At 34.9% G+C, this 26,939-nt stretch overlaps 1 protein-coding gene across 6 annotated transcripts in view; it reads left to right on the top strand.

Annotated features, from left to right (window-relative positions):
- The window catches only part of SPAG16 (sperm associated antigen 16), a 1,164,736-nt gene that overhangs the window by 214,608 nt on the left and 923,189 nt on the right, over positions 1-26,939 (top strand). For all 6 annotated transcript variants that reach the window (XM_032754635.2, XM_058438740.1, XM_058438747.1 and 3 more), the window contains one exon: positions 5,747-5,874. In XM_032754635.2, coding sequence (XP_032610526.1) covers positions 5,747-5,874 — 128 coding nt within the window. The remainder of the gene's footprint in view (positions 1-5,746; positions 5,875-26,939) is intronic.

The raw sequence follows: 26,939 nt of genomic DNA, 5'->3' as shown, positions 1-26,939 counted from the left end.
TTTATATCTTCTGTTAATTCATTGCATACTAGCGAAACTTACTAATTTTATAATTTGTCAGATGTAATCAGCCATAGTAATATGGTCCTTTTAGTTTCTTTTTCCTTTTGGCTTATCTATCTAATCATCTATCAATGTAATCATAATATCTGTAATTAATGATAATTTCATCTCCTCTTTTCCAACAGTTTTATTGCTTATTTGCTTATTATCTTTTGCATATTTCTACTCTAGCTTTTTTCAGTGATGTATTTTTTTTTTTTTCATTTATGCTGTATCCTTCACAGGACTGTGAATCCTTGGAGTGGAGGCAATGTATTCTACTTATATTTGTGACCTAGTAATTAACATAGTGCCTGAAATAGAGTAGATACTCAAATGTTGACAGAACGCCTGATTGAATAATTTTTCACTTCCACTTAAAAATTGTTTGGGGCAATTCCTGTGAATGTTAGTTCAATGAACAGCAATTAACAAGATAGGGAAGCAGACCTCTGTTGAGTGGCACAGATCTAGGGTCTGGGGGAAACCTGGGTACCCAAGGGATTCATGGGGAAAGAGGCCCAGTAGATAGCTTGGCTTCCCATGGGATGCCTAACTGATGTATTACTCAAGTTAAGAAAGAGGTACCCATTGGGTCTTTGAAATTTAAAATATTTTATTATTTTTAATTATGTTCAGGGTACATGTGATAACTCATATAATTTGTAAAGTTCAGGTCAGTATAATTGAGGTACCCATCACCTTAAATGTTTGTCTTTTCTTTATGTTATAAATATTTGAATTATTCTCTTCTAGCTATTTTGAAATATACAATAGATTATTGTAAACTAGAGTCACCCTACTGATCTACAGAACACTAGGTCTTATTTCTTCTGTGAAACTATGTATTTGTACCCATTATTCAACCTCTCGTCATCCTTCCTTCTCCACTGATCTTTTCGGCCTCCAGTAACCACCAATCTATTCTCTATCTTCTTAGATCCTCTTTTTTAGCTTCCACATATGAGTGAGAACATGCAATATTTGTATTTCTGTGCTTGGCGTATTTCACTTAATATAATGAAGAGATGTCTGCATTCTCATGTTTATTGCAGCACTATTCATAATAGCTGAAATATGGAATCAACCTAAGTGCCCATGAATGGGTGAGTGAAAAAAGAAAATGTGGTATATATACAATGGAATATTATTCGGCCATAAAAAAGAATGAAATCCTGTCATTTGCTGCAACATGGATGGAACTGAAAGTTATTATGTTAAGTAAAAGAGGCCAAGCACAGATCTTCCATTTTTTTAAATGTAAGACTATATTTAATTCCAACTGGCCCATAAAGCAATAACTTCTTTTATTATTGGTACTGGGACATATATAGGTAGCCAGCCATTAACTGGTTATGAAACTGGGATTCAGTAAGATTATGTCAAAATCAAGTCTGCTTCAATCAATATCCCAGGAGTATATTAAACTTATAATTTGATTAATATAGAATTATTTCATAATAAGTGGAGTATGAAACAATTCATGATGAATTTGCTATCCAGCTGAAATTAATGTGCCACTAGTTGCAGAAATAATAAAAACAGCAATATAAATATTTATTTATAAGAATTTAATGAACATGTTAGGTGACTAACGTGATGACTGCTTTGCAGAGATTATCTCAATCTTCATGCAGTGTTTAAGACAGGTATGTTTGGGGTTGCATTTTACAGACAGAAATATATATATATATTTTGAAAGCTTGTTAAATAGCTTGCCTAAGTTCACACTCATATGTGGTGGAGCTGAGTTGCTAAGGAAAGCCATCGTTTTAACCGTGACTTTTATTTCACATAGAAAGCTTCAAAATAAACACGAGTGCCAGAGCCTTACTCTCAAATTATTATTTAATTTATTTGGGGTGTGACTCAGTGATACTGGTATTTTTTTAAAAAGCTGCCTAGTGAGTTCAGTGTGCCCTTTTAGTTAAGACCAGCGAACTATTAAAGCACACTGCTGAGAGCTTAGCTTTGCCTTCCAATTGTATCTTGTCAATACAAAAAAAGGTTATGGTTTTTTTGCTTGGAATAATAATTTAAATAATTAATATTTTAATTATTATATAATAATTAATTATAATTAATAATATTAATAAATTTAAATTTAATAATTTAAAATATTTATAAATTTAATAATTTATAATTTATTTAATTTATTAAAATATTAATAAATTTAATATTTTACCTCTTCTATCCTGTACACATTGTCCTCATTTATGTATCTCACATTTACCTCACTGATCCTGCCTACCCATTTATTGGCCATTGTCTCCTGAAATATTTCAGCATATAGGCTGGGTGATATAAGAAATCTAATGTTTACCTCTGCAAGTGAATCTATGCTTAGATTAGATTGTTTTTACTAGGGTTTTGCTGCTCTTGATGTAAATACTTTTTTAAATAGTTGTTCAGTTATCATTATATTTTACTATTTTATTAGCTCTACTAAGTAGGCAGCAGGACCTAGTTGATTAGGTCTTATTAAATAGCTCTTTCTATGATTATTAGTTTAACAATGCTTATAAAAATTGCTGTCTTTATGGGTTCAGATATTTTCATGCAGTTCAAACAACTATATAAGACTGGATTTGGATCCATCTTGCTATATTTTCTAACATAGTAATTTACCCTTCCCCTATTTCCAGCCCAAGCATCATCATTAAAATAAAATACCAGCAAAACAATAGAAAAATAGGCAATCAGCATAAATATGCAATTCAGAAAAAATGAAGTAAAGCAAAGAAATAACAAATATAAAAATGTTTAACTTAATTATATATGAATTGGCAATAATTTTTTCCATAGGCTTTTTATTTTATAGATATAATATAGTATATATGTTCATTATTTATATTGTCCTAGGTGTCACTTCTTTTAGAATGTAAGCTCCATAAGGGAGAGAATTTTGTCTATTTTGTTTAGTGATATAAGAACTGAAACTGGTGCCTGTCATAAAATTGACACTCAATAATAAATATTACTCAAAGGAAATAACTATTGAAAGAATGGATTGTTTTAAGTACATGTGTGTATGCACATGTGTGTGTATATGCCATTAGCAAAGACATGGTGAATTGCACACAGTACTACATGACTGGCAGCAGTATAATTGGTACAGCTTTTCTAAAAAGCAGTCTGTGAAAAGGTATCATGTTTTTCTCAAATATTTTCTTCTATTTGAATTATTTATACTTCTAGTACTATGCTTTAAGGAAGTACTTAGTGAAGTGCAGATTTATAGACCAAAAACTCTGTTCATAACATTGATAACTGTAAGAGAGACAAAAATCACTGAATAAGTAAAATGTGGCATTCATCATTCCTTCAAAACAGACTAAATGATGTGAAAGTGCAGCAATGATAAATGAAAACCGAGAGAAGATAATAGAGCATAGTTCCAATTTTGTAAAAATTGAGAGAGAAAGATGGAAAAAAATTAAGTAATTAAACCACAGTGTTAATAGTAATTATATCTGAGTGGTGAGACTAAGCTAGCTTTTAAGTTTTTGTAGTATTATGAAACGCACAAAATTTCTATATGAATATGTACTACTTTGTTAATTAGAAATATATTATTTCAGGCCAGAGGCGGTGCTCATGCCTGTAATCCCACCACTTTGGGAGGGCAAGGTGGGTGGATCACCTGAGGTCGGGAGTTTGAGACCAGCCTGGCCAATATGGTGAAACCCGTCTACTAAAAATGCAAAAAATTAGCTGGGTGTGGTGGCACGCACCTGTAGTCCCAGCTACGCGGGAGGCTGAGGCACGGGAATCGCCTGAATCTGGAAGGGCAGAGGTTGCAGTGAGCCAAGATCCCGCCACTGCAATCCATCCTGGGCAACAAAGCGAGACTCCGTTTCAAAAACAAAAAAAAAAAATACGAAAGAAAAACATTTTTCATGCCTAAAATAATGTTTGAGATAAATAATTTTTTTAAATTTTATTATTATTATACTTTAAGTTTTAGGGTACATGTGCACAACGTGCAGGTTTGTTACATATGTATACATGTGCCATGTTGGTGTGCTGCACCCATTAACTCGTCATTTAATATTAGGTATATCTCCTAATGCTATCCCTCCCCCCTCTCTCCACCCCACAACAGGCCCTGGTGTGTGATGCTCCCCTTCCTGTGTCCATGTGTTCTCATTCTTCAATTCCCACCTATGAGTGAGAACATGTGGTGTTTGTTTTTTTGTCCTTGCGATAGTTTGCTGTGAATGATGGTTTCCAGTTCCATCTATGTCCCTACAAAGGACATGAACTCATCATTTTTTATGGCTGCATAGTATTCCATGGTGTATATGTGCCACATTTTCTTAATCCAGTCTATTGTTGTTGGACATTTGGGTTGGTTCCAAGTCTTTGCTATTGTGAATAGTGCCACAATAAACATACATGTGCATGTGTCTTTATAGCAGCATGATTTATAATCCTTTGGGTATATACCCAGTAATGGGATGGCTGGGTCAAATGGTATTTCTAGTTCTAGATCTCCAAGGAATCGCCACACTGACTTCCACAATGATTGAACTAGTTTAGAGTCCCACCAACAGTGTAAAAGTGTTCTTATTTCTCCACATCCTCTCCAGCACCTGTTGTTTCCTGACTTTTTAATGATGGCCATTCTAACTGGTGTGAGATGGTATCTCATTGTGGTTTTGATTTGCATTTCTCTGATGGCCAGTGATGATGAGCATTTCTTCATGTGTTTTTTGGCTGCATAAATGTCTTCTTTTGAGAAGTGTCTGTTCATGTCCTTCGCCCACTTTTTGATGGAGTTGTTTGTTTTTTTCTTGTAAATTTGTTTGAGTTCATTGTAGATTGTGGATATTAGCCCTTTGTCAGATGAGTAGGTTGAATAAATAATTTTTGAATAAGTAAATGGGTGCAAAAATTCATGATATGAGCCTTCTCTCAGAGCAATTTTAAAGAATTAGCTGTAAGGGGATTCATAACTTCTTTTTTTGAGTACAGTTGAGCAATTAATCTATCCTTCATTATGTGTTGAGTGCTTATTTGTAGGATGTCTTTTTTCCACTGAGGAAGGACAACTTTCTCATGGACTGAAAATGCTCTTTGATCTGTAGCTATAGTTTGCTTGGTGGAGAGGGAGGTGACCAAGAAATGACAGATGTGGATTCTAATATATGTGATTTGACAGGATTAATAGAAATGGTTTACTTTCAGTAAGTGTTTTTAAATTAGTCCTGTGTTCTTAGATTTAAAAAGAAAATCATAATCAATCAATTAGCAAATGTTAACTTTGTTACCCAATGGAAGTGTTTTTAGCCAGCCATTTATAGGGGACAAAAGGGGCATAAGAATTATAGACTTTCGACTGCTGACATTACTGTTGGGCCTGGAAAGCTTATTTAAAAAAAGACAATTAACCAATAATATATGACAATGCTATATTGTGCTTCATTGAAATTCAAATAGGGAGTATTTTCAAGTAATTTTTAACATGTAACATGAGGCTTAGAATTGAAATTGGTTATATAAATTGATATGTGCCTTATTTAAAATTTTCTCTTTTTTAGTATTTTCTCAAAACTAAAATTGGAAATGAAGGACTTCATGTAAATTCTGGGCAAATATAATTATAATGTTTATGTTGTAATTTAAATATTAAATCAGAATATCAACATGTGCAGTGATTTTGATATTTAACGCAGAGCTCTTGTTTAATTTTTTTCTCTAGGATTCAGAATTTCCCATAGATATGCAACCAAATCCAAACCTGAATGTTTCTAAAGAAAATCTTTCTCCAGCAAAATTTGACTACAAGCTGAAAAACATTTTTAGACTCCATGAACTTCCAGTGAGCTGGTAGGATTTTTGATGTTTTATTAATACTTTTGAGATTTTATTTTCATGTCAAAATTTTATGCTCTTACAGCCATTCATGGTTGAAATGTTTTGCTTTTAGCCTTTCAAAATTGCTACTCATAGCAGTGAATCTGCTTATAGCAGCTGTAAGAATCTTAAAAGTAATTGGTTTAAGCACTTGGTGGCAGTACAGACTAAGTGCACTATTGTGTATTTTATTATAGAGGTTGGAGTAAAAATGCACAAATCGTTTTTAGAGAAGTTTCTAGGATTATTTTAAAGATGGGATCTCAGCAACTATGCATTTCATTTGTTTATTTTACTTACCAATTTTACCAATTTACCAATGTACTTTTTCCCCATTAATAAGTTCTTTTTACTTGTTTGTTATGAGGATTGTAATTTTGTGAACTATAATTACATAGGTTTAAAGATGAGACTTAGTATTACTCAACATTTATTGAAACAAATTGTTTTATGAATCTGCATATTTATATTCATAAACATTTATTTTAAATCTTATAAAATGAAGAGTATTTTTATTCAAAATTAAAAAAATTCTGTAGAAAATATGCATGTATAAACTTTATAATTCCATGGTACATTTACATTTCATTAAGTGGCCAGCTTTTGTTGATAATCATGGATACATCATTTTAATTATAGTTTAGTTTATATAAGTAACATTATTTTCTTGCATTTGGTCATAGAGTCCAAAATTTATGTAATTGTTCTTCAAGAAATCTAAGACTTGTACAAAAATATATGGCATTTGTTTTATAATTGCTCCTATTATACTTAAGAGGGACTAATGACTCAGAAGAGACATTAACCACTCTTTAATACACATATTTTACCTATAGTGAGTATTTTTTTTTTCATTTGCAAAGCTTCCTCTGCTCTTGATGACCATATGGCACGTGCAGTCTACTTCCTAAACCCCATTTGTTTGATTATTTCCTCGTGGCAAGAATATTGTCTATGGTATATGTCATGAGAACATAGCACATATGAATACTTCTGTCGTGACCAAAAGCAGTAGGTGAATGAATTGAAAAGGTCTGTTAGTAAAGGGAACCATAAAAATGATACATTTATATCTTAGTGTTCTATTTCAACGTAAAACAAGTGCCTGTACATTCATATGCTAGTCTTTTGATGTAAGGTCATGACTTTTTCTTAAATGTCTATTGATTGGAATTCTACACAATATTTCTTACCTAAGCCATGCCAATAATGCATCTTCTACAATTTCAATTTGTCATTTCTTTTATCTAAAATAAGAACTTCAAACAACTTCAGATGATCGCCCCACCTTTTTGTAACATTAATTTAATTTTCATTGACAGCAATTCTGTTTATCCTTCCCATATTTCATCACCATAACTAATGTTTATACTACAATAACAAACACAACTGGCTTATAAACAGGTTTAGGACCAAACTCTTGTGACTCTTTACAATCATGAACCTTGGCTGATGCGGGACTACTTGTGTGTGATTGGAGAGCTCTGAGCAGTTGAGGTTCAGTGAGTGCAGCTTGTATGTTTTGTGGAGATAATGGAACGTGTTGGTCAATACAGCAATTAAGTGGAGGTTAAGGGAAAAGCTTCTATTAAATGAAAATATGGAGAAGAAACAGAGGGAAACATTTAGCTCTTAGTCAAAGGCAAAATATGGATTTCAGCTTAATTTATTTCCAGCCTTTGGAAAGACAGCTGTCCTGATTACTACTACTGCAACTCAAGGAATAATGTTTTTGTAACAATCTTCACTAGTTAGCCTATTAGGAGGGAAGGCTGTCACATTATTAGTTTGTTTATTAGTAGAAAAATAAATCGGTAAAAGAAAAATAATCACTAGGCTCTTAGAGTAACATACCTCAGTGGAAGATTAAGTTGTGACTTTGGGACAACTTACTTACTTGGGACACTTTTTGCCTGTCTACTTCATTCCAACTGATCTCATTTTCTGCTTCCTTATACTACTATTTCTGTTTTTTGCTATGTGTGTTTGTCACTCTCCCAAACACATGGCAAAAGTAGTAGTTAATTCTGCTACTTCTTTCTCTATACCCTCATTCTATGCTACCAATCCTTAACTAGGCATAATATAAAACTCAGTTTAAAATTGTTAGTGTTTCTCAAATAGTTTCATAATCTATGTTCTTAATTTTAAAACCAGTGGCTGGGTGTGGTGGCTCACACCTGTAATCCCAGCACTTTGGGAGACTGAGGTGGGCAGATCACTAGGTCAGGAGATTGAGACCATCCTGGGTAACACGGTGAAACCCTGTCTACTAAAAATACAAAAAATTAGCTGGGCATGGTGGCAGGCACCTGTAGTCCCAGCTACTCGGGAGGCTGAGGCAGGAGAATGGTGTGAACCCAGAAGGCGGAGCTTGCAGTGAGCCGAGATCGCGCCACTGCCCTCCAGCCTAGGTGACAGAGCTAGACTCTGTCTCAAAAAAAAAAAAAAAAAAAACAGATACCACCCCTTCTACAGACATACACATACAGAATCTTAGTACTTAGTAAGTCTACAATACAGTGTTTATTGACCCAATTATATACTTTTTTAAGGAAAAAAGAAAGTTTTTTTTGTGTGTGCTTGGGGACTATGTATTTTTAAAATTTATTTTCGTTTGTCATTTGCCATCAGTGGAAGGAAAGTTCTTCAGCTATGGTGTATAGGTTTCTTAACTTCAAAAATATAGCAGTAAGAGTAATGACAATGACAATGGAAATAATATCAATAATAATGCTTTGCTAAGCCTCTGTAAGTGCCAGGATTCAGCTGCTGTATACACACACTATGTCTGACCTTTGTATTTCTATAAGGCAGTTATTATTTTTCTCTCTCTCTCTCCTTTCTCCTTCTTTTTCACATACCTATACGAGACTCAGACACCTTGGGAATCACAAAGAAAGAATTTGTGTCAGATCTGGTTAACCCAAAGGCAAACTACAAAATGGTGAATAAGTCATGCATTATTTTAAATAAACAAAATGAAAAAAATAATCTCTCTTTTATAGTTGGGCATACAATTTTGCCAGTAATACACAACTATATGACCTATGATTTGGGCAAAATGCGTGACAAGCACGACCTAGGATAATTGCTATAAACTTAAATATTAAAATAAGTAGTTAGATTATGTTTAAGTGCAGAATAATTATGTTTTTTTCCCTCTGGAAAAACAGATTTATCAAAATGTGTTTTTATAATGTTTTTCTAACAAGGTCATAATAAAATAAATGCATATTAAAATCCAGGTAATTTAAAAATCATTGATGTCTTACTAGTTTGCATTTTCATAGAGTATGGTTTCATAAGTCAAAGAACCAGAAAGATTTTAAATTAAATTAGTTAAGAGAGTTTTTAAGCTCTGATTTAGGTAGATGTCTTTCTTCTACTCTTACACGATGCTTCTCCTCAGCCTAGAACATGTCTTCCAGTGACTGCCACTAGTTGTTTGTTTGTTTGTTTTGTTTTCTGAGATTGAGTCTTGCTCTCTTGCCCAGGCTGGAGCACAGTGGTGTGATCTTGGCTCACTGCAGACTCCGATTCCCAGGTTCAAGGGATTCTCCTGCCTCAGCTCCTGAGTAGCTGGGACCACAGGCGCCCACCACGACATCTGACTAATTTTTGTATTTTTAGAAGAGACAGGGTTTCACCATTGTGGCCAAGTTGTTAAAATTTTTTTTTTTTTCTTATCCAGGGAACTCCCCATCAAACCTATGCTGTTTCCTCATATCCTGCTCATTGTCTCTAAGGAGGCTGACCAAAGTGCGGACTGAATTAACAGCCTCCACTTGTCCTTGCCATTCTTCCCTGCCATTGGGTTCTCTTCCCTTCCTCTCCTGAAACTGCTCTTGCCAGTCATTAGCCACTCCCCGTGTCCACCACCAGTCGTCACTCACTCATTCTTGTTTTCTTCACCTCTGACCACTCCTGCTTTTCCTCTCCTGACTCCTATTATTTGCATGATCCTAGTTTTCCTGCTAACCCCCAGGCTCATATCCTTCTCAGCATTTTCAGTGAGCTGCTCCTCTCTGGCCAGATTTCTGGTTGATAGTTTGGCCCTATCAACTTTATAGCTTCATCTAGACTCAACTTTATAGCTTCATCTTTCACTCTCATTTGCAGGTGGCCTCTTCCATTCTCTGGCTTTAAGTACTTTCCATATGGTGGTGTCTCTACCATGATGTCTCTCCTGAGCTTGAATATCTAATAGGTTTCTCCAAATTTTCATCTGTCCAAAAAATAACTTTGGTTTTCCCCCAAAAGACCTAATCTTCTCCTTATCTCCCTCATTTTTGCAAACATACCAAATCTGTGTGAACTTACTCAAGCTAAAAGCCTAGGAGTCATTTTAATTCCTCATTCCCTCACCCTGCAATTCCCACCATTAAATCTACCAGAAAGTCTGATAGGCCTTTCCTCCAGAATATATTAAATTTTTTCCCACTTCTTTCTATCTGTATTACTATGGTCATTTCTCATACTCTTGCAAAAGCCTCCTAATTTACCCTGTCTTACCCCACAATAATTCACTCATGTCACAATAGCCAAACATATTTTTAAAATGTAAATCAGATAATCAGATTTCCTGCTTTAAATGCAATGATGTCTTCCCCTTGTTGAAAAAATAAAACCCAAACTTCTTACTGTGTGGCCTTTGCAAGATGAGACTCTTGCCTACCTCCTTGGTTGCATGCTCTCCCACTCTCCCTTGCCCTATCTCCTCAATGTCACCAGTCCTCTCACTATTCTGCAAATATGCCACACTTACTCCTACTCCAAGGTCTTTCCACTACCTTCTCCACAGACTCCCAGTATTACTTCTCCAATTTTTACATGTCTAGCTCATTCTAACCTCTCTTAGCTCAAATGTTACCTCTTCAGAGAGGCAGTGCCTGAAAAATGTACCTAATATTTTACTCCTCACTCCCTTAGTCACTTTCAGTCCTTTCATTCTACTTTATTTCATTCGTGGTTCTCAGTAGGCATGCAGTGTTTTCCTAGTTTATGTGTGGCACAGATGGGTAGATGCTCACCAATCCAGTTTCCTCTTCTCGGAGCCCAGTGGGAGATTATATCTTCAGTTTGGAATTGAACTTGGGAATTTGGCCATGTGCCTAAAGATGACCAAAGGTGGTGCATATCACTTCAAGACCTAACCCCTAAGATTTCCAGTGGGATTCACTGTTCACTTTGAAAGTTCTAAGCCATGTGATAGAAGAAGCATGGTTCCTTGAAACATTTGTTGGTTGTGGAGTTCCCCAAACTTTATCAAGCTTTAATTTTCCAGACTAAGGTGCTATCTCTTTGTGAAATTAGATGTTAGGCCACATATGATAAATGAATTTTAAAAATAAAAAGATTGAAGAGATTTTCACATTCACTCATTCACACAAAAAAATGTTATTGAACACGTATCAGGCACTACTCTGGGCAGCTAACTAACTAGACAGAAATCTGTTCTGAGGGAGATTACACTGATTGAGGGAACAGTTAATAATCCTATAGTGAACATATACTGTATTTGATGGCCATAAATGCTGTAGAAAAACATAAAGTGAGACAGAGGGAAACTGAGTGTAGGATGAATTCAGTTTTAAAGAGAGTGGCCAGGATTTTTTTGAGAAAGTGATATGTAAGGGAAACCTGAAGCAGGTGATGAAGTGAGACATGTGGAGCACTAGGAAGAAAATTAGAGTCAGAGAGAACAGCAAATGCAATGCCCTTGAGGTGGGAGCATATCCAAAATACTGTGGGAACAGCAGGGGGTCCAGCATGGACAGAATAAGTGAGCTTGGAGAATAGGAGGGGGAATATAAAGTTATATACTTGGGGATCAAAGAGGCTCTCATGTAGGGCCTTATAAAGCATAGTAAAGAGGACTTTGTATTTTAATCTGAGAATGTTAGGAAGGTATTAGAGGATTTTGAACAGAAGAATTACACAATTTTACATACATAAAAACAAGGTGCCTGTAAGTGCTGTGAGGAAATTATGCTGTTATAGGGGTTAAGAATAGAAGCTGGTAGACTAGTTAGCAACTATTTCAGTAATCCAAGAAAATTATAAGATTTCCTGGAGTAAGTTGACAGTGATATAGAGGGTAATGAGTAGTCAGATTTTCATTATTTTTTTGATAGGAGAGTCGACAAGATTTTCTGTTGGGCTGGTTGTGGAGTGAAAGAAAGAATTTAAGAATGATTCTAAGGTTTTTGGCCTGAGAACAGGAAGAATAGAATGACCATTAATTTATATGGGGAAGACTAAGGGAGGAACAGGTTTGGACAGGTTTGACATGTTAAACGATTGACGGTAATTAAACTTCTAAGTGAACTTAGATATACATAGGACACCTTGGACTGTGCTGTGAACAAAGTTCACAACTGTGTATGCTGCCTAGGGAACAGGTTCATGTCAGTATTATTCCATGTATTTTAATTGAAACAGACACCAGAAATAAAGTTACTAAGTAGCTTTTACTGTGAAAATATGGGCATTATAGAAATGTAACTTTTGGAAAACATATAATTTAATATAGTTCATATATTAATATATATTTATTATTAATTAATTATTAATTATTATCAATTGATTATTAAATAATTATTATTAAATAATTAAAATATAATATTAACTAATAATGTAGCTTATATAATAATTAATAATATAGTACTTAATTATATATATCCATATATAAACTATATTAATTAAATTATATGTTTTCGAGAGTATTAGTTATATTTTAAAATGTGAGTTTTGAAATTAAATATCTTGAAAATAATTATATTTATATTTTCCAATGGATATTTATAATAAGCTTAAATTATATTGTAATTTTTATGTTTACATCCCATCAAAACAAGCAAGCAATATGTTAGAGCAAAGTCTATATTTAAATTTTGCATTTCTAAGAGAAAAACTTTTACTCCATTAAGCTTCAAGAAAATTCCCCTTAGGAAGGTGATAATTACATACAATTAAAACACGTGATCATTACTTATAAGTATTTTACAGAATAATTTAAAATATTTTCTATAATATAAAGATACAATCTGCTAGTTTTATAGTTTATTATCAAAGTACTAAGGTATTCAGCTATCTTCTATTAAATAATAATATTTATGCCATTAAATTTTAAGAAGAAAGGTGTACGATATGCAGCAAATGTAAACATTCATTTTAATGAGCTATTTATCTTTTTGGGGTGTGCTCTATGAATAAATACATTATCTAATTAGTAGATTAGATTTTCAATTTATTTCAGATTGTCTTTAGAGCCATTGCATGTGTTTGTCTTCAACTTTAAAGTAAGTTTGTTTAGACATTGGGTTTTAAAACCTGAGCAGCTATCATCTTCCAGAAGGTGTTCTACCTTGTTTTTTTTATGGTCAACTCACAGCTAAAATTATGGAAAGGCCTTATCATTGGTCACAGATGATGCACAGAGCATTTTCAATTCCAGTGTTTCATAGACTCAGTGATAGACCGACAGTTGCCCTTCTGGGACTATAAACATTTTTCATTCTCTTTTAATTATCTAGATCTATAGTAACAACCACAGTGACCTACAAGAAGGCATTGTTGGACATACTATAATTATATATAGCAATTATGTGTAGTGCCAACAATACATAAAAATCCCACACTTTAACTATGGTTGGTAAGAAATGAAACTATGCTTTTCTGCCTTAGGACATAGTTTCAGTTTTTGAAAAATTAAGACATTCCATTTTTACATAAAACTTTTTCTGGAATATATTATTATGGTAAGGCAGGTCTATTTCTATGGACTGACAATACATTAAGAATATTCCAATACATATAGAAAGCATCTCTCACTCCAGCTTCCTCCTTAGCTACATACTGGTATTGCCTACTACATACTGTGTAATAGAAAAAGAAATGCAAGTTCAAAGCAAAGGTTAATCTTTGTAATGCGGAATGTCAGAGAAGATGGTTTAGAACAAGTACCAATATATCTCTTGTTCTCTTTGAAAGTTTATTTAGTATTTCAAACTATATTATATTCACACATGTACTCATTATTCTGTTTAAATAATTAAAGGTGGCAAGACATGGTGTAGTATGAGCAATCAGTAGTTTTGATTTAGGTGAAGCACCCATCAAGTAATAGCAGTAGTAATTGCCACTTGCCAATGTCTTGGCAAGTTGAGGTGAAACCAATGTCTTTAGTCCATGTTAAAGTCAATGCATGTGGAATGGTATCCCATAATTGACTTATTTATTTATTTATTTATTTATTTATTTATTTATTTATTTTTTTGAGATGGAGTCTCGCTCTGTCGCCCAGGCTGGAGTGCAGTGGCGCAATCTCGGCTCACTGCAAGCTCCGCCTCCGGGGTTCACGCCATTCTCCTGCCTCAGCCTCTCCGAGTAGCTGGGACTACAGGCGCCCGCCACCACGCCCGGCTAATTTTTTGTATTTTTAGTAGAGACGGGGTTTCACTGTGGTCTCGATCTCCTGACCTCGTGATCCGCCCGCCTCGGCCTCCCAAAGTGCTGGGATTACAAGCGTGAGCCACCGCGCCCGGCAACTTATTTATTTTTTTATGATGAATGGGTTGTAAACATCAGTGCTTCTGTCATAGATCTAAATTTTAAACCAATTTTGGCAATTTCTTACAGGGCCATGACTAAAGAATGATATTGTCATATTGGTTTATATAATTAAATTTTTCATATTAAAAGTGATTTTATAGTCTAATAGAAAGTAATAAAACTTTTATTAGATTTGTACACCGAACATATAAAACAATATTGATGCTCTGATTTCAATTTTTAAACTCTTGACATTATCCCAAGCTGCAATGACTATTAATTCAGAGTACCTCATGAAATAGGACGTTTCAACTTGCATATCTTGTGAGCATCTCAAATTTAGCAGGTCTCAATACCAGCTCTCCTTTTTCGTCATTTTCCTCCTCTCCATGCTCACCAACTTTCTCCCATTTTATTTAATGTTATTATCATCCATATGGTCACCTAAGATGACCTGTGAATTTTTTAACATCGTCTTTACCACTTATTTATCACATGCAATTCATCACTTAAGCCTGTGTATTTTATGTCCAAAATGAGTTGTTCAGTCATTCACGTCTGTCAAAGACCATCATCTGTCACTTAGGCTTCCTATAGTCTGCCTCCAGTCACTCCTCCAACTTGAATTTATCCTCCCTACTGCCATCATAGTAGTCTTTCTAAAATAAAGATCCAATATCTTATTTCTGCTTTAAAAACTTTATTTTTCAAGCCCTTAAGGCACATTTGGCTCTTCCCTATGTAGCTCTAACCCTGTTTGTTCTAGTTCTATTGTGTCCTTTGCTTCTACACCCCTTATGCTCTGTATTCAATGAAATCCCTTCATGTGTTCATGCATTGGCTTATGCTCCTTTGACCATCATGCCTGTTACCTCTTTTTTCCACTTGCAAATATTCAAGCAACCTAAAGTATGTTTCTATACTATACTAGAGCTCCTTTCTGTTCTCTTGATACTAGGTACATAACATAGAAAATGCATAATATACGGGTGCATAGAACAGATCCTATGGATTCCCAATGATTTATTTTTGTGTCTGTGTCTCCCAACACCTCAGTAAGGACTCTTGAGAGCACAGATCATATCTTGTCATTATGAATAGTCCCTGAGAGATAGGAAGTGACTTAGTATGTGTTGAAAGAATGAATGCATGAGTTAAGTTATGAGTGCCTATAGTTCTATAGCCAGGTTTTTCAACATACTGTGTATTATCTACTTATAACCTGGCTATCACCAGCTGTCACCCTGTCTTTTAAAATTTACTTAGTTTGAATATCAAGAAATTTATATGCATGCCTGTGGTATAATTTTCCTACTCATTACATAACCATAACTGGCATTCTCTGTGCATATAGGGTAGCCGTAAACACTACTCTCATTAGAGTTACTTCTGTCATGTGCTCATGACCCAATTCTCTCGCACTTTTCAGAAAGCACAAAAGAGGATCCCTTTTTTTCAGCCTGCCTTATTCGCTCAAATTTCTAGATTTCTTACTCTTGCTTGTCTGTTTTCTCAACAGTCACTCCCCAGTTCTCATATGGACTTTCTCCTCCCTGTTTCCAGACACTGGTTTCTTTAGTATTCCTAAGACTCACTGGATTCCTGAATCTTCTGCTTTTTCCTCATCTGTTTGGCCTTCTTGATTCTGAATTTTGACAGCCAATTAACCTTTAAACTTGAGCTTGCCATACTGACAGCTGGATTTTCACTCCATAATCTCCCAGTTCTATTCTTTAACTGTCCAATCAGATTCTCTTGGCACCTGTATTTCATATCATTCTCCATTTGGGGAGTGAGGATATACCTGACAAACCCACAGAATGCTTTCATAGGGAAACCCAGTAACAAATATAAATTTCGAGTATATTGTGTATTCTGGATTGAATCCATGGGCTTAGGACTTTTCAATTGATGAAGAGTATATGAAAGGAAAACTAGGCATTTCAGTACATTTGATATATGAATGTCACAGATATGGAGTAAAATGTAGTCAAAATCTCCTCCCTTTTTCAATAAGACCACCATTAGGGGGAAGATAATTGATTTGGTCAAGGCCATGAATATAATTGGGTCATATCGCTAAAACTTGCAACTTTATGCGAGAGGAGAAAAGTGGTCTTGAATCGAGAGAAACACAGTTATTTCCCCTTGGTTTTCTTCACTCATTCAATAGTTGTATACTCAATTCCTACCTCGTGTTCTAAACATTAGGAATTAAATGGTAAGTGAGAGAGAGAGAGAGAGAGAGATTTATTTATTTCTGTGCTTCTTTTTATCACTACACTAGTACAACCTAGAGATCCAATTATTGACTGTGGGCCTAGAAGTAAAGGACAGAGAACAACCGATGTTATTTTAGGCCTTAGAGTGGGGTGGTAGGTAATAGGTTGAAGGAGTCCAGCTGTCCTTTTGAGAGCGGAGATAAACTAGTTTGCATTTACCCAGAGTTCTTTTTGCATATTTTCTTCAGAAGGAATTAAAAGGTGCCCGAGAAAGGACTTGGGCATCCTAGTGTCCAAACAGCTCTAGCCCCAATCACAGCAGAGCAATATCAGGAAAAGGATAAGAAAGTTGAAACTGTGTAGGTCATGAGTAATGAGATAATATGTTTTATGGTATACAAACACATGGGTAATTCTTGGTGAGGGTAGAGACCGTTCCCAGAGGAGAAAAAGTACCTGTATATTTCTAATCTCCCTTCCAAGTACTCACCAGGTCTAACCCTGGTTAGCTTCCAAGTTTTGGCAAGATAGGGCATGTTGAGTGTGGAATGGCCATGGACTACACATTCCTGATCTCAATAGGGAATTCTAGACTAAATCTTTTAAGGTAACTTGTATCTGCAATAATTCTTGCAGATGCCGTTGACAAGTTTTATAACTTTCATTTTGTTATGTTAAATTGGGCTAATAATAACTTCTCAAGAAGCCTAACAAATTGGTGATGTTAGGTATCATTTTCCTTGCTTTAGTAATATTGAACATTTATTAAGCTGATAATATTAACTGCCTGAGAAATTGTGATCTGGGAATAGAAAGAATTTACCTGCATTTGTTTTACATTTATGCTTAAGGAAACCAAAATAACAGCACTTGGTGAAAGAAAAATACATCTATTTCCAAATTTTCTAGCTTTTCTTCCTACTGTTTTCTTATGCAAAACACTATCAGGGAACTGACATGATAATGCCAGCAATTCTCTTCGGAGGAAGCTGAATTAGTATGTCTTAAGACCTGCTCTGTGTATTTAAACAGAGTGATTGGGAAATAACTACCGTAATTTCTTAGTGATAATTTTGAGACTTTTTCCTCTTTAGTGCAAAATGTTGTAGTACATTTAAGTCTAAATGTTGTTTATTACATGACAATAGAATATACTTTTCCTTTTTGTGCTTGGCAGAGAATGTACATTTATTTGCGATGTTTATCTAGATATTAAAAATAGATATTGGACTTACTATATACTAAAGCTTAGTTGTTCTGGAAAAGTAATTTTATTGATTTTAATCTTTACTGCTAGTCATATTGCTATTTACTTATTTTTCTTTTTAAAAAACAAGCCAACAAAAAAAAATTCCTGAAAATTGTTAATTAACAGATTTAGATACTGAATTAGCCCAATCAAATGATGTCTTAGGCTATTAACCAAAGTGGTTTAAGAACTACATACATTTATTTTTATTTAGCTATTTCCAAAGTGATTTTTTAATTTAAATAGTGGCTTTTATTCTGGAATAGGACATAGTAAGTAAAACCTTTAAAAAAAATTCAAACGTTGTATCTTTGTTGTTGTCATTGTTCTTTTTTGAGACAGAATCTCATCCTGTCACTCAGGCTGGAGTGCAGTGGCATGAAGAGGGCTCAATGCAGCCTGGACCCCCAGGTATCAAGCAGTCCTCCTGTCTCAGCCTCCCATGTAGCTGAGACCACTGGCATGCACCAGTTGTTTTTAAATTTTTTTTTTTTTTCTGTAGAGACGGGGTCTTTCCATGTTTCCCAGGCTGATCTTAAATTCCTGGGCTCAAGTGATTCTCCCACCTCAGCCTCCCAGATTGCTAGGATTACAGGCATGAGCCACTCACTGCACCTGTCTCAAAAGTTCCTTTATATACAAGGAAACACATTTATAAATAAAAATATTTTACTTTTTATTTGTTCACCCTACTGTACAGTCATTTAGATGAAAGTGGAAACTTTGAAATAATAGGCTAAATAAAAATGTGATTTATGAATTAGTTTATTAATTTCTATTAAGAGATCAGCAAACAGTTAGGCTTAAATCTTGGATGATGCTACCACAATGATGATCACAGTGAACACTTTTTGAAAAGTTGAGCCAAACATGTTAAAGGCTTTTCACATAATTTCTCATTTAATCTTATGAACAATTCTTTAATATGGTACTATTATTCATCCATTTTACAGAGGCCATATATAGCAATTGCCCACTTTCCCATCTGAATATCTGAATCTCCTACTGGCTATCAAATTCTTTGGGAAAGAACTGGCTCTTCTTTACATATTCTAGCATAGTACAGCTTATGACAACATAGTTGGCACTTAAAACAGTGACTTGATGAATGAATGAGTTCCTAGAAAACGATGAGTCTGCATTTTCTAGTCAAGTCATATGTACAACAGAAGGGTCAAGTATAGGTGAGTTTTAAAGACTCTTCTTAATAAATATGAGTTAGCCAGTTTCTCAACCTTAGACATTTACCCTTGATTCCCATCTATATATCATGAAAGTTTAATAGTACCAATGACTATGTACCTGTTTATGTACGTTGGACTTTTGGAAGTCCACAAAACATTCTAATATCTAATATTGTTTCACCTCCACCGTTAATCAATTTTTTGCCTCTGTTGGGGCAGCTTTGCTCTGATTGAGAATATATGAGTTAAGCAATGGATGAAGACACTGAAATGTTGATTTCCTCACAAAGGAGGGATGTAGGGTTTTCCTCTTTGCCTACCTTCTTTGTGTGCCTCACCATCTTGTTTTCACAGTGCTTCCTTTTAGATCTTTTTATGACATTGCCATAAAATGTCATGTTGGCATATTACCTTAAAATACTGAAAAGGTACCATTTTAAAAGAACATTTGATGATGAAGTGAAGCAACAGCCCCATTGCTCCTCACCACCCCTCATGCCCTTCAGGTCTGGTTTAGCCTGTAATGTGACTTCAATATTTTAAGGTGAGATTGACCTTTTCTTTTTGGAGAAGTATTCATAAAAAGGCTAATGACCCACTTGTGCTCATAAGGAATGACACAGGGAAACCTGGGGGACAAATCTACCAACTTTTCTTCTTTGGAGGAAATTTTCCCTTAGCTTAGCACTATCCTTAAAAATAAATCATTAAACAAGAACAATTTTGTGACTAGGAATAAAGGGAAATTGGTAAATGAAAGTGAAATGGTAAAACACAGAGGTTTAAGAGTTTAAAATTAAATAAATTAAAATGTGGAAACGTAACCGGACCCAGGTTCAGCTCCTCACGACTTGAAAGCCAAACACAGGAGGTGAGGGTTGGTGGGAGGAAAAGCAGGTTTCAATTGGAAAGCCAGCAAACTGAGAACATGGTGAACTAGTGCTCTAAAATGCCATCTTAAATTTTACAGTTTACCATAGGATTTGTTTTTTTTTTTTTTTTTTTTTTTTTTTGAGGTAGAGTCTGGCTCTGTCGCCCAGGCCGGAGTGCAGTGGCGTGATCTCTGCTCGCTGCAAGCTCTGCCTCCCGGGTTCATGCCATTCTCCTGCCTCAGCCTCCGGAGTAGCTGAGACTACAGGTGCCCACCACCACACCCGGCTAATTTTTTGTGTTTTTAGTAGACACGGGATTTCACCATGTTAGCCAGGGTGATCTTGATCTTCTGACCTTGTGATCTGCCCGCCTTGGCCTTCCAAAGTGCTGGGATTACAGGCGTGAGCCAACGCGCCCAGCCTACCATAGGATTTTTTAAGGGGAACTTTGTATGGGAGACATGTGGGAGTGGTGCAGGGTGCAGGGTATGCCTGTGTTGTTCTCGTGGCTATCTTGTGAGTTATTGCTGGTCTGGAAGTCTGATTGGCATTATCGTCACTCTCCCCAGTGGTAGAGGAACGATTGTTTGTGACTCTTCCTAAGGACTATGCAGGGGCTCCATGCCTGGTTTGTAGCAAGATTGGATTCTGGAATTTCTTAAGCAAGAACATAACTAGATTAGCATGCATTGCCAGATGGCAGTGTGTAGAGAGGGAAGGAATGAAAAAGTGAAAGTGGAAGGAAGGAAGAAAAAGAAAGCGGGTGATATTTAAAACCTGGGTCCCTGGTTACAGTAATAAAACAAAACATCTTTAAATTTTAATCAGGGACACACTTTAAAAAATAAAGATTAAAGGTATTAAAATAAAAGAAATTGAGAGGTTAAAAACCTGAAAGTAGAAGGCAGCAAATAAAAAAGTTGAATTTGAGGGCAAAAAAATTATTTTTAGTTTAAAAATAAAGACAACTAGGGGATTTCTTTATATGCCTAGTAAAGAAAAATATATTAGAAGATAAAGAAGGCTTGTCGGAAATAGGGAGACTAAAGATAAAAGAAGTAAGGATCCACTTGAAGTTTGAAAAGGGGGCAATTTAAAACAACTAGCAAGAATTAAAGAAACTGGAAACCATAAAATAATGGCAAGCTGCTAGGCTATAAAACTGTATGTTCTATGAAAATGTAAGAAAGAAAATATGGTGGAAAATGGGAAAAAAAAGGGAAGTGTATAAAAGCTCCAAGCTATAATCAAGTGAAGTTGAATTCTGGCTAAATGTCCCTGTGGAGATATGCAAAATGCATATATTTATAGAAGCTCATTTACTTTCACCTGATCTTAGGCCCCGCCTGTCAGTGTGCCACAGACTTGCCCAGATTGGCAAAAAATTCATGCGCTTCGGAATTTTCCAAGGCAACGTGCTCTGTGTCTCACAGTCTTTCCCCCTCAGACTTGCTCCACAGCATAGATAAACACTTATTTTGGTTCGAGGAAGAGCATTTAAGTACTGGCATGCATTCAAAATATCATTTGTATCAGTGACATTTTGGTATTTATTATCATTTATAACAGCAAATGTTTTGTATAAATATAAGTAGACCTTTCTACTTGACAACTGTGACCTTTAATTTCACCTGGACTGCACATATGATATATAATGGAGATTTAAAGAGTATTATAGAAATGGATAAGGGGTATCAATTTCAAATGTACAATGTCAAAACTACTAGCTGCAGTTGAAATTTATATGTGGACACAATTTTTTTTAACTTTTTTTTAGTTTTGTTTTTCTTTTTTAAATTATTTGGAGATAATGAGTAAAATTCTACTATATTCCGGTAGCATCACTCTACAAGGTTTACTCTACCATACAAATGTATGTTTTTTGGTATTCTATTTTGAAAGGTTATGTTGTTATAATATTGGTATTGAAAATATTGATTAGTTAACAATATTTTAAAACATAAGTTAGTATTTATTTGGTTAGGATGAAGGAGTTGATGATAATGACAACTTTTTATTGCAGGTTAAATTGCTAAATAATACATAATTACATACAACTTGTGGCAGCTTTGTATTTAGAGATAATGATGTTTAATTAGGTGTTTTTTCTAAAAAAATGAAAATGAGTTTATTCTTTTTTTAATAGAGTAATGCATGCTCCCCTTTACTTCACTTTTCAAATACCAAAACAGATAAACCCTATTAACAATTTGGATAACTATTATCCTTTTAGAAATCCCTACAAGCCCCATCCGTCCACAACCAGTCAGGATCATATAAAGACTGTTCTGAAACTTGCTTTATGCAGTTAAGACCTTGCGACTATCCTTCTGTGTTAGCCATTCCATCCTTGTTTATATATCTGATTAATATTAATAAATCATATATAATAATATATCTCATCATTTTTATAAATAACACAGCTCTGATTATATTTTAATATAGATCTTTATGTACTTGTCTGCTTCATTTGGATTTCTTTGTAATTTATGAGATTTTTGTAGTTTTCCTATTTGTATTAGATATTTATGGATACAATATATTTCTGGGGTTAAGTTACCTTCTAGAATTAAACTATAGTCTATTTAAGTGCTTAATTTAAGGAAATAAGGACACTACATGAGAAGATAGTTCTTGATGCAATAATATTTTTATTTCTATGTATTATATAGAAACATGTTAATTATTTTAGCTATTGACTTGTAGTGAATTTATTTTCTTCTACTAGAGTATATGTGAGGGTAAACAGGAATATTCCATTAATCTTTGTAAAAATATATATACATTATAAATTCCATAATGCCAGGATATAATGTGATAGGTATAAATGCTTTCACTTAAAAAATTTTATCCCAAGTGTGTCAAGATATATTTTTATTACATTAAAGTAAAAAAAATTTCTGTCTGGCTAATTTCCTTCTACACCTTTTTCACTTATGGACCACTTTAACTCATGGTGATTAGAAATCCTTCCTCATCTGATCTCGAACCCTCATCTCAGCTCCTCATGGACTGAGGTTTATTAAATGATTTCCTGATGGCCATTTTGAAGACTATTTATCACCTGAACCATGCTGCCATCCCATCTGCTACCAATATAAATTGGGATGCCTTATGTTGCGAGTGACTGAAAATACAATAAAATTTGATTTAAAGATGAAATGAAATTATTGGATTAATTAATTAAAAACATCAGAAGTAGGAATAGCTGCAGGTTAAGCTTGATTTGCTGCCTTAAAGATATTACCAAGTACCTGATCTTAACTGTTTTCTGTCTTTTGTATCAGCATTATCCTCAGTTCTTCTTTCATGGTAGCAAAATGGCTGAAGCAATTTTAGACTTCATATGCTTTCACAATGCTCTCTAGGAAAAGAGACTCTCTTTCCATATCTTTCAAAGAAACAAAATGTAAGTTCTCTTTCCTGCAAGCTTAGGCAAATGCCTCCCTGTGTTGCATTGACTAATCAAATTAAGTGCTACCCCAGAGCTGAAAACTGTCACCAGGGAGAATGACCACTGCATCAACAGAAAGCTATCAAAACTTACCCTAAAGATGGGGATAAGTTTGAACTGATAATGAAAGGAGAGGGTTGGGGGAAGATTCCTTTAAAAAAATGCCTGGGTATTATTACCAGACAGAAAGGGAATTACGATAAATAATTATACACTGTACTGCTCAAGTTTCCATCACTGGTGTCTCTGAGTTTTGGCACTGTTGTTTTAAAGACCCTGTTCTTGTAATATTTAGTATTGCATAGTACAAACAAAATTACCACTGATATCAAGCATTCAGCCTTTTATTTGGCAATATTCATCAAATGTACACACAACGTTGTTCTATGTCCTAGACAGACCAAACAAAAGAAAACACATCTCATGATAGTTCAAGTATTAGATTAAATGACCTACATAATAGTAGGTGATATGATTTCTGGAGCATGGTATGTTCTCAGTGGATGATAGTATTTCATTTTGCCTATTTGGAATAGGCAGTCTTCCTTTTCAGCAATGTAGTGACCTGAGACAGGGCCTTATCAACTATGAATATATCTTTAAGACATTCTTTACCTACTCACCTGGACCTTTAGGTGTTACTATACCTATTGAAACTCATCTTTGATTTCTGGTGCTGTTTGACTTGAGATGGGGCTAATTTGTTGACAGGATGATTTGGTCTCCCCAGTGAAACTCTGCTGCCATCTCTTTTCTGTCTTCTTAGATGCTAACCTGTGTGATTCTAGAAGGCAGGTCTGCTTCAGCTCTGATCACTCTCTATTATCCCTTCATTTTCCTCTAAGTAAACAATCATTAGTCAATAGTATACGGTAAGAGACAACAGTTTTATGTAGAGAAGTGGATTACTCATTTGTCTGGGGCAAGAGCTTCAGATAAAATAAATGATTGATACTTTAAGCTCACTAAATTGAAACAATACCCATCACATCATAGGCTTTGCTGTAGCGATTCCTCAGGGATCTAGAACTAGAAATACCATTTGACCCAGCCATCCCATTACTGAGTATATACCCAAAGGATTATAAATCATGCTGCTATAAAGACACATGCACACATGTTTATTGCGGCACTATTCACAATAGCAAAGACTTGGAACCAAGCCAAATGTCCAACAATGATAGATTGGATTAAGAAAATGTGGTACATATACACCATGGAATACTATGCAGCCATAAAAAAGGATGAGTTCATGTCCTTTGTAGGGACATGGATGAAGCTGGAAACCATCATTCACAGCAAACTATCGCAAGGACAAAAAAACCAAACACGGCATGTTCTCACTCATAGGTGGGAATTGAACAATGAGAACACTTGGACACAGGAAGGGGAACATCACACACCCGGGACTGTTGTGGGGTGGGGGGAGGGGGGGAGGGATAGCATTTGGAGATATACCTAATATTAAATGACGAGTTAATGGGTGCAGCACACCAAAATGGCACATGTATACATATGTAACTAACCCGCATGTTGTGCACATGTACACTAAAACTTAAAGTATAATTAAAAAAAAGAAGTCCCACAGCCATTAAATGACTGACGTTGATATTTTCTATACAATATTTTATTTTATTTATTTATTTACTTTTGAGATGGAGTCTCACTCTTTTGCCCAGGCTGGAGTGCAGTGACGCAATCTCGGCTCACTGCAGCATCCGCCCTCCCAGTTCAAGTGATTCTCCTGCCTCAGCCTCCCAAGTAGCTGGGATTACAGGCACCTGCCACCACGCCCAGCTAATTTTTTGTATTTTTAGAAGAGACGGTGTTTCACCATCTTGGTCAGGCTGGTCTTGAACTCCTGACCTTGTGATCCACCCACCTCGGCCTCCCAAAGTGCTGGGATTTCTATACAATATTTTCTATTTCCAGATAGAGTAGACCAAAATAATTGATGACCTCATAAGCATATTTCATAAATGTCTCTGAGAGATTCACTATGTCTTATTAAACCTTTGCCTGAAATCTTCATGCATTATTAGAAAGAATTAAGGTCAAAAACAAGGAAGGAAAAGAAATAAGCAGTTTTATATATCTACCCATCCATCCACCCTTCTACCCATTCATCCATCTATCCATCTATCCTCCATTTACTCATCTATTGATAGACTAGAAAGATAAATACCAAAATGTTAGCAATGGCTCTCAAGATAGTAGAACATATTTTTTGTTTTGTTTTGTTTTGAGATGGAGTCTTGCTCTGTCTCCCAGACCAAGTGCAGTGGCGCAATCTTGGCTGACTGCAATCTCCACCTCCCGGGTTCAAGCAATTCTCCTGCCTCAGCCTTCCAAGTAGCTGGGATAACAGGAGCGCACCACCATGCCTGGCTAATTGTTTTGTACTTTTAGTAGAGATGGGGTTTCACCATGTTGGCCAGGCTGATTTCGAACTCCTGACCTCAAGTGATCTGCCTGCCTTGGCCTCCCAAAGTGCTGGGATTATAGGTGTGAGCCACCGTGCCCAGCCAGTAGAACATATTTTTTTTCGTTTATGTGTCAATGTTGTTATATTCTGAAGCCAATAACATGCTAATTTATTTTTTGTTAGTCTCATGTTCTTTAAGCGAAAAAAACAAATTAAAGAAAAAATTCAGTTTTTTAAAGGAACTGTAAAAAGCAGTATTTTTTTAACTGGATAAATGATTTTTACTACACCCTGGAAAATTTAGACATCCCTCATATAGCACTTTTTGAAACCTGAAATCCTAGTTATTTTCACATCACTTCAAACCCTTCCTGGAGATATTGGGTTCATCTATAATAGGACAAAGTTTCTAGTATAGTTTATGGGTTTTAGTTCTCAACCACAGCAAAAGGACATAGCTACAGTTTGGTATGATTTTAATAGAAGTACTTGGATAGATTGGGATACATTTAATAAATTTAGTGAGATAACTAGTCACATTCTTTAACTATTTAACATATTATATTTTTTTTTTTATTATTTTGTTTACAGATGATAGTCATGTACATTAGTATAAAATGCTGTCACCATTGGTGAGGCATTCAATGAACTTTCAATTGTGAATCCTTAAGGTCCTTGTAAGATATAAATTTATATTAAATTTCAACATAATATGGAATATATTTGACTCACATATATGTAACTGGAAACAACTTTAACTTGGATATTTGTTAAAGCTCAGGGACCAGCAATGTGGGTTCTCGAGTTATACTGCCTACACTATCACTTGTTGACTGTGCAACCTTTGTATTGATAACTGGACTTAGTACAGGCATAATTTTTTCATCTGACAAGTGTACTTGACCATGAAACATCAACTTTACTGAACTGTGAGTGGATTAAGTGAGAAACGTATGTCATATAGTAAATATTTAATGGAATATACCTATGTCTACCTAATTATAATTAATGTTACTTATATTTCTAATAAGTAAATATATTTCCAATCCTGCAACCAATTTATAGTTTATCTTATT

This window comes from Hylobates moloch, unplaced genomic scaffold (genome assembly GCF_009828535.3).
Source record: "Hylobates moloch isolate HMO894 unplaced genomic scaffold, HMol_V3 SCAFFOLD_1, whole genome shotgun sequence".
NCBI lineage: Eukaryota > Metazoa > Chordata > Mammalia > Primates > Hylobatidae > Hylobates > Hylobates moloch.
This window is presented reverse-complemented; position numbering and strand designations above follow the sequence as displayed.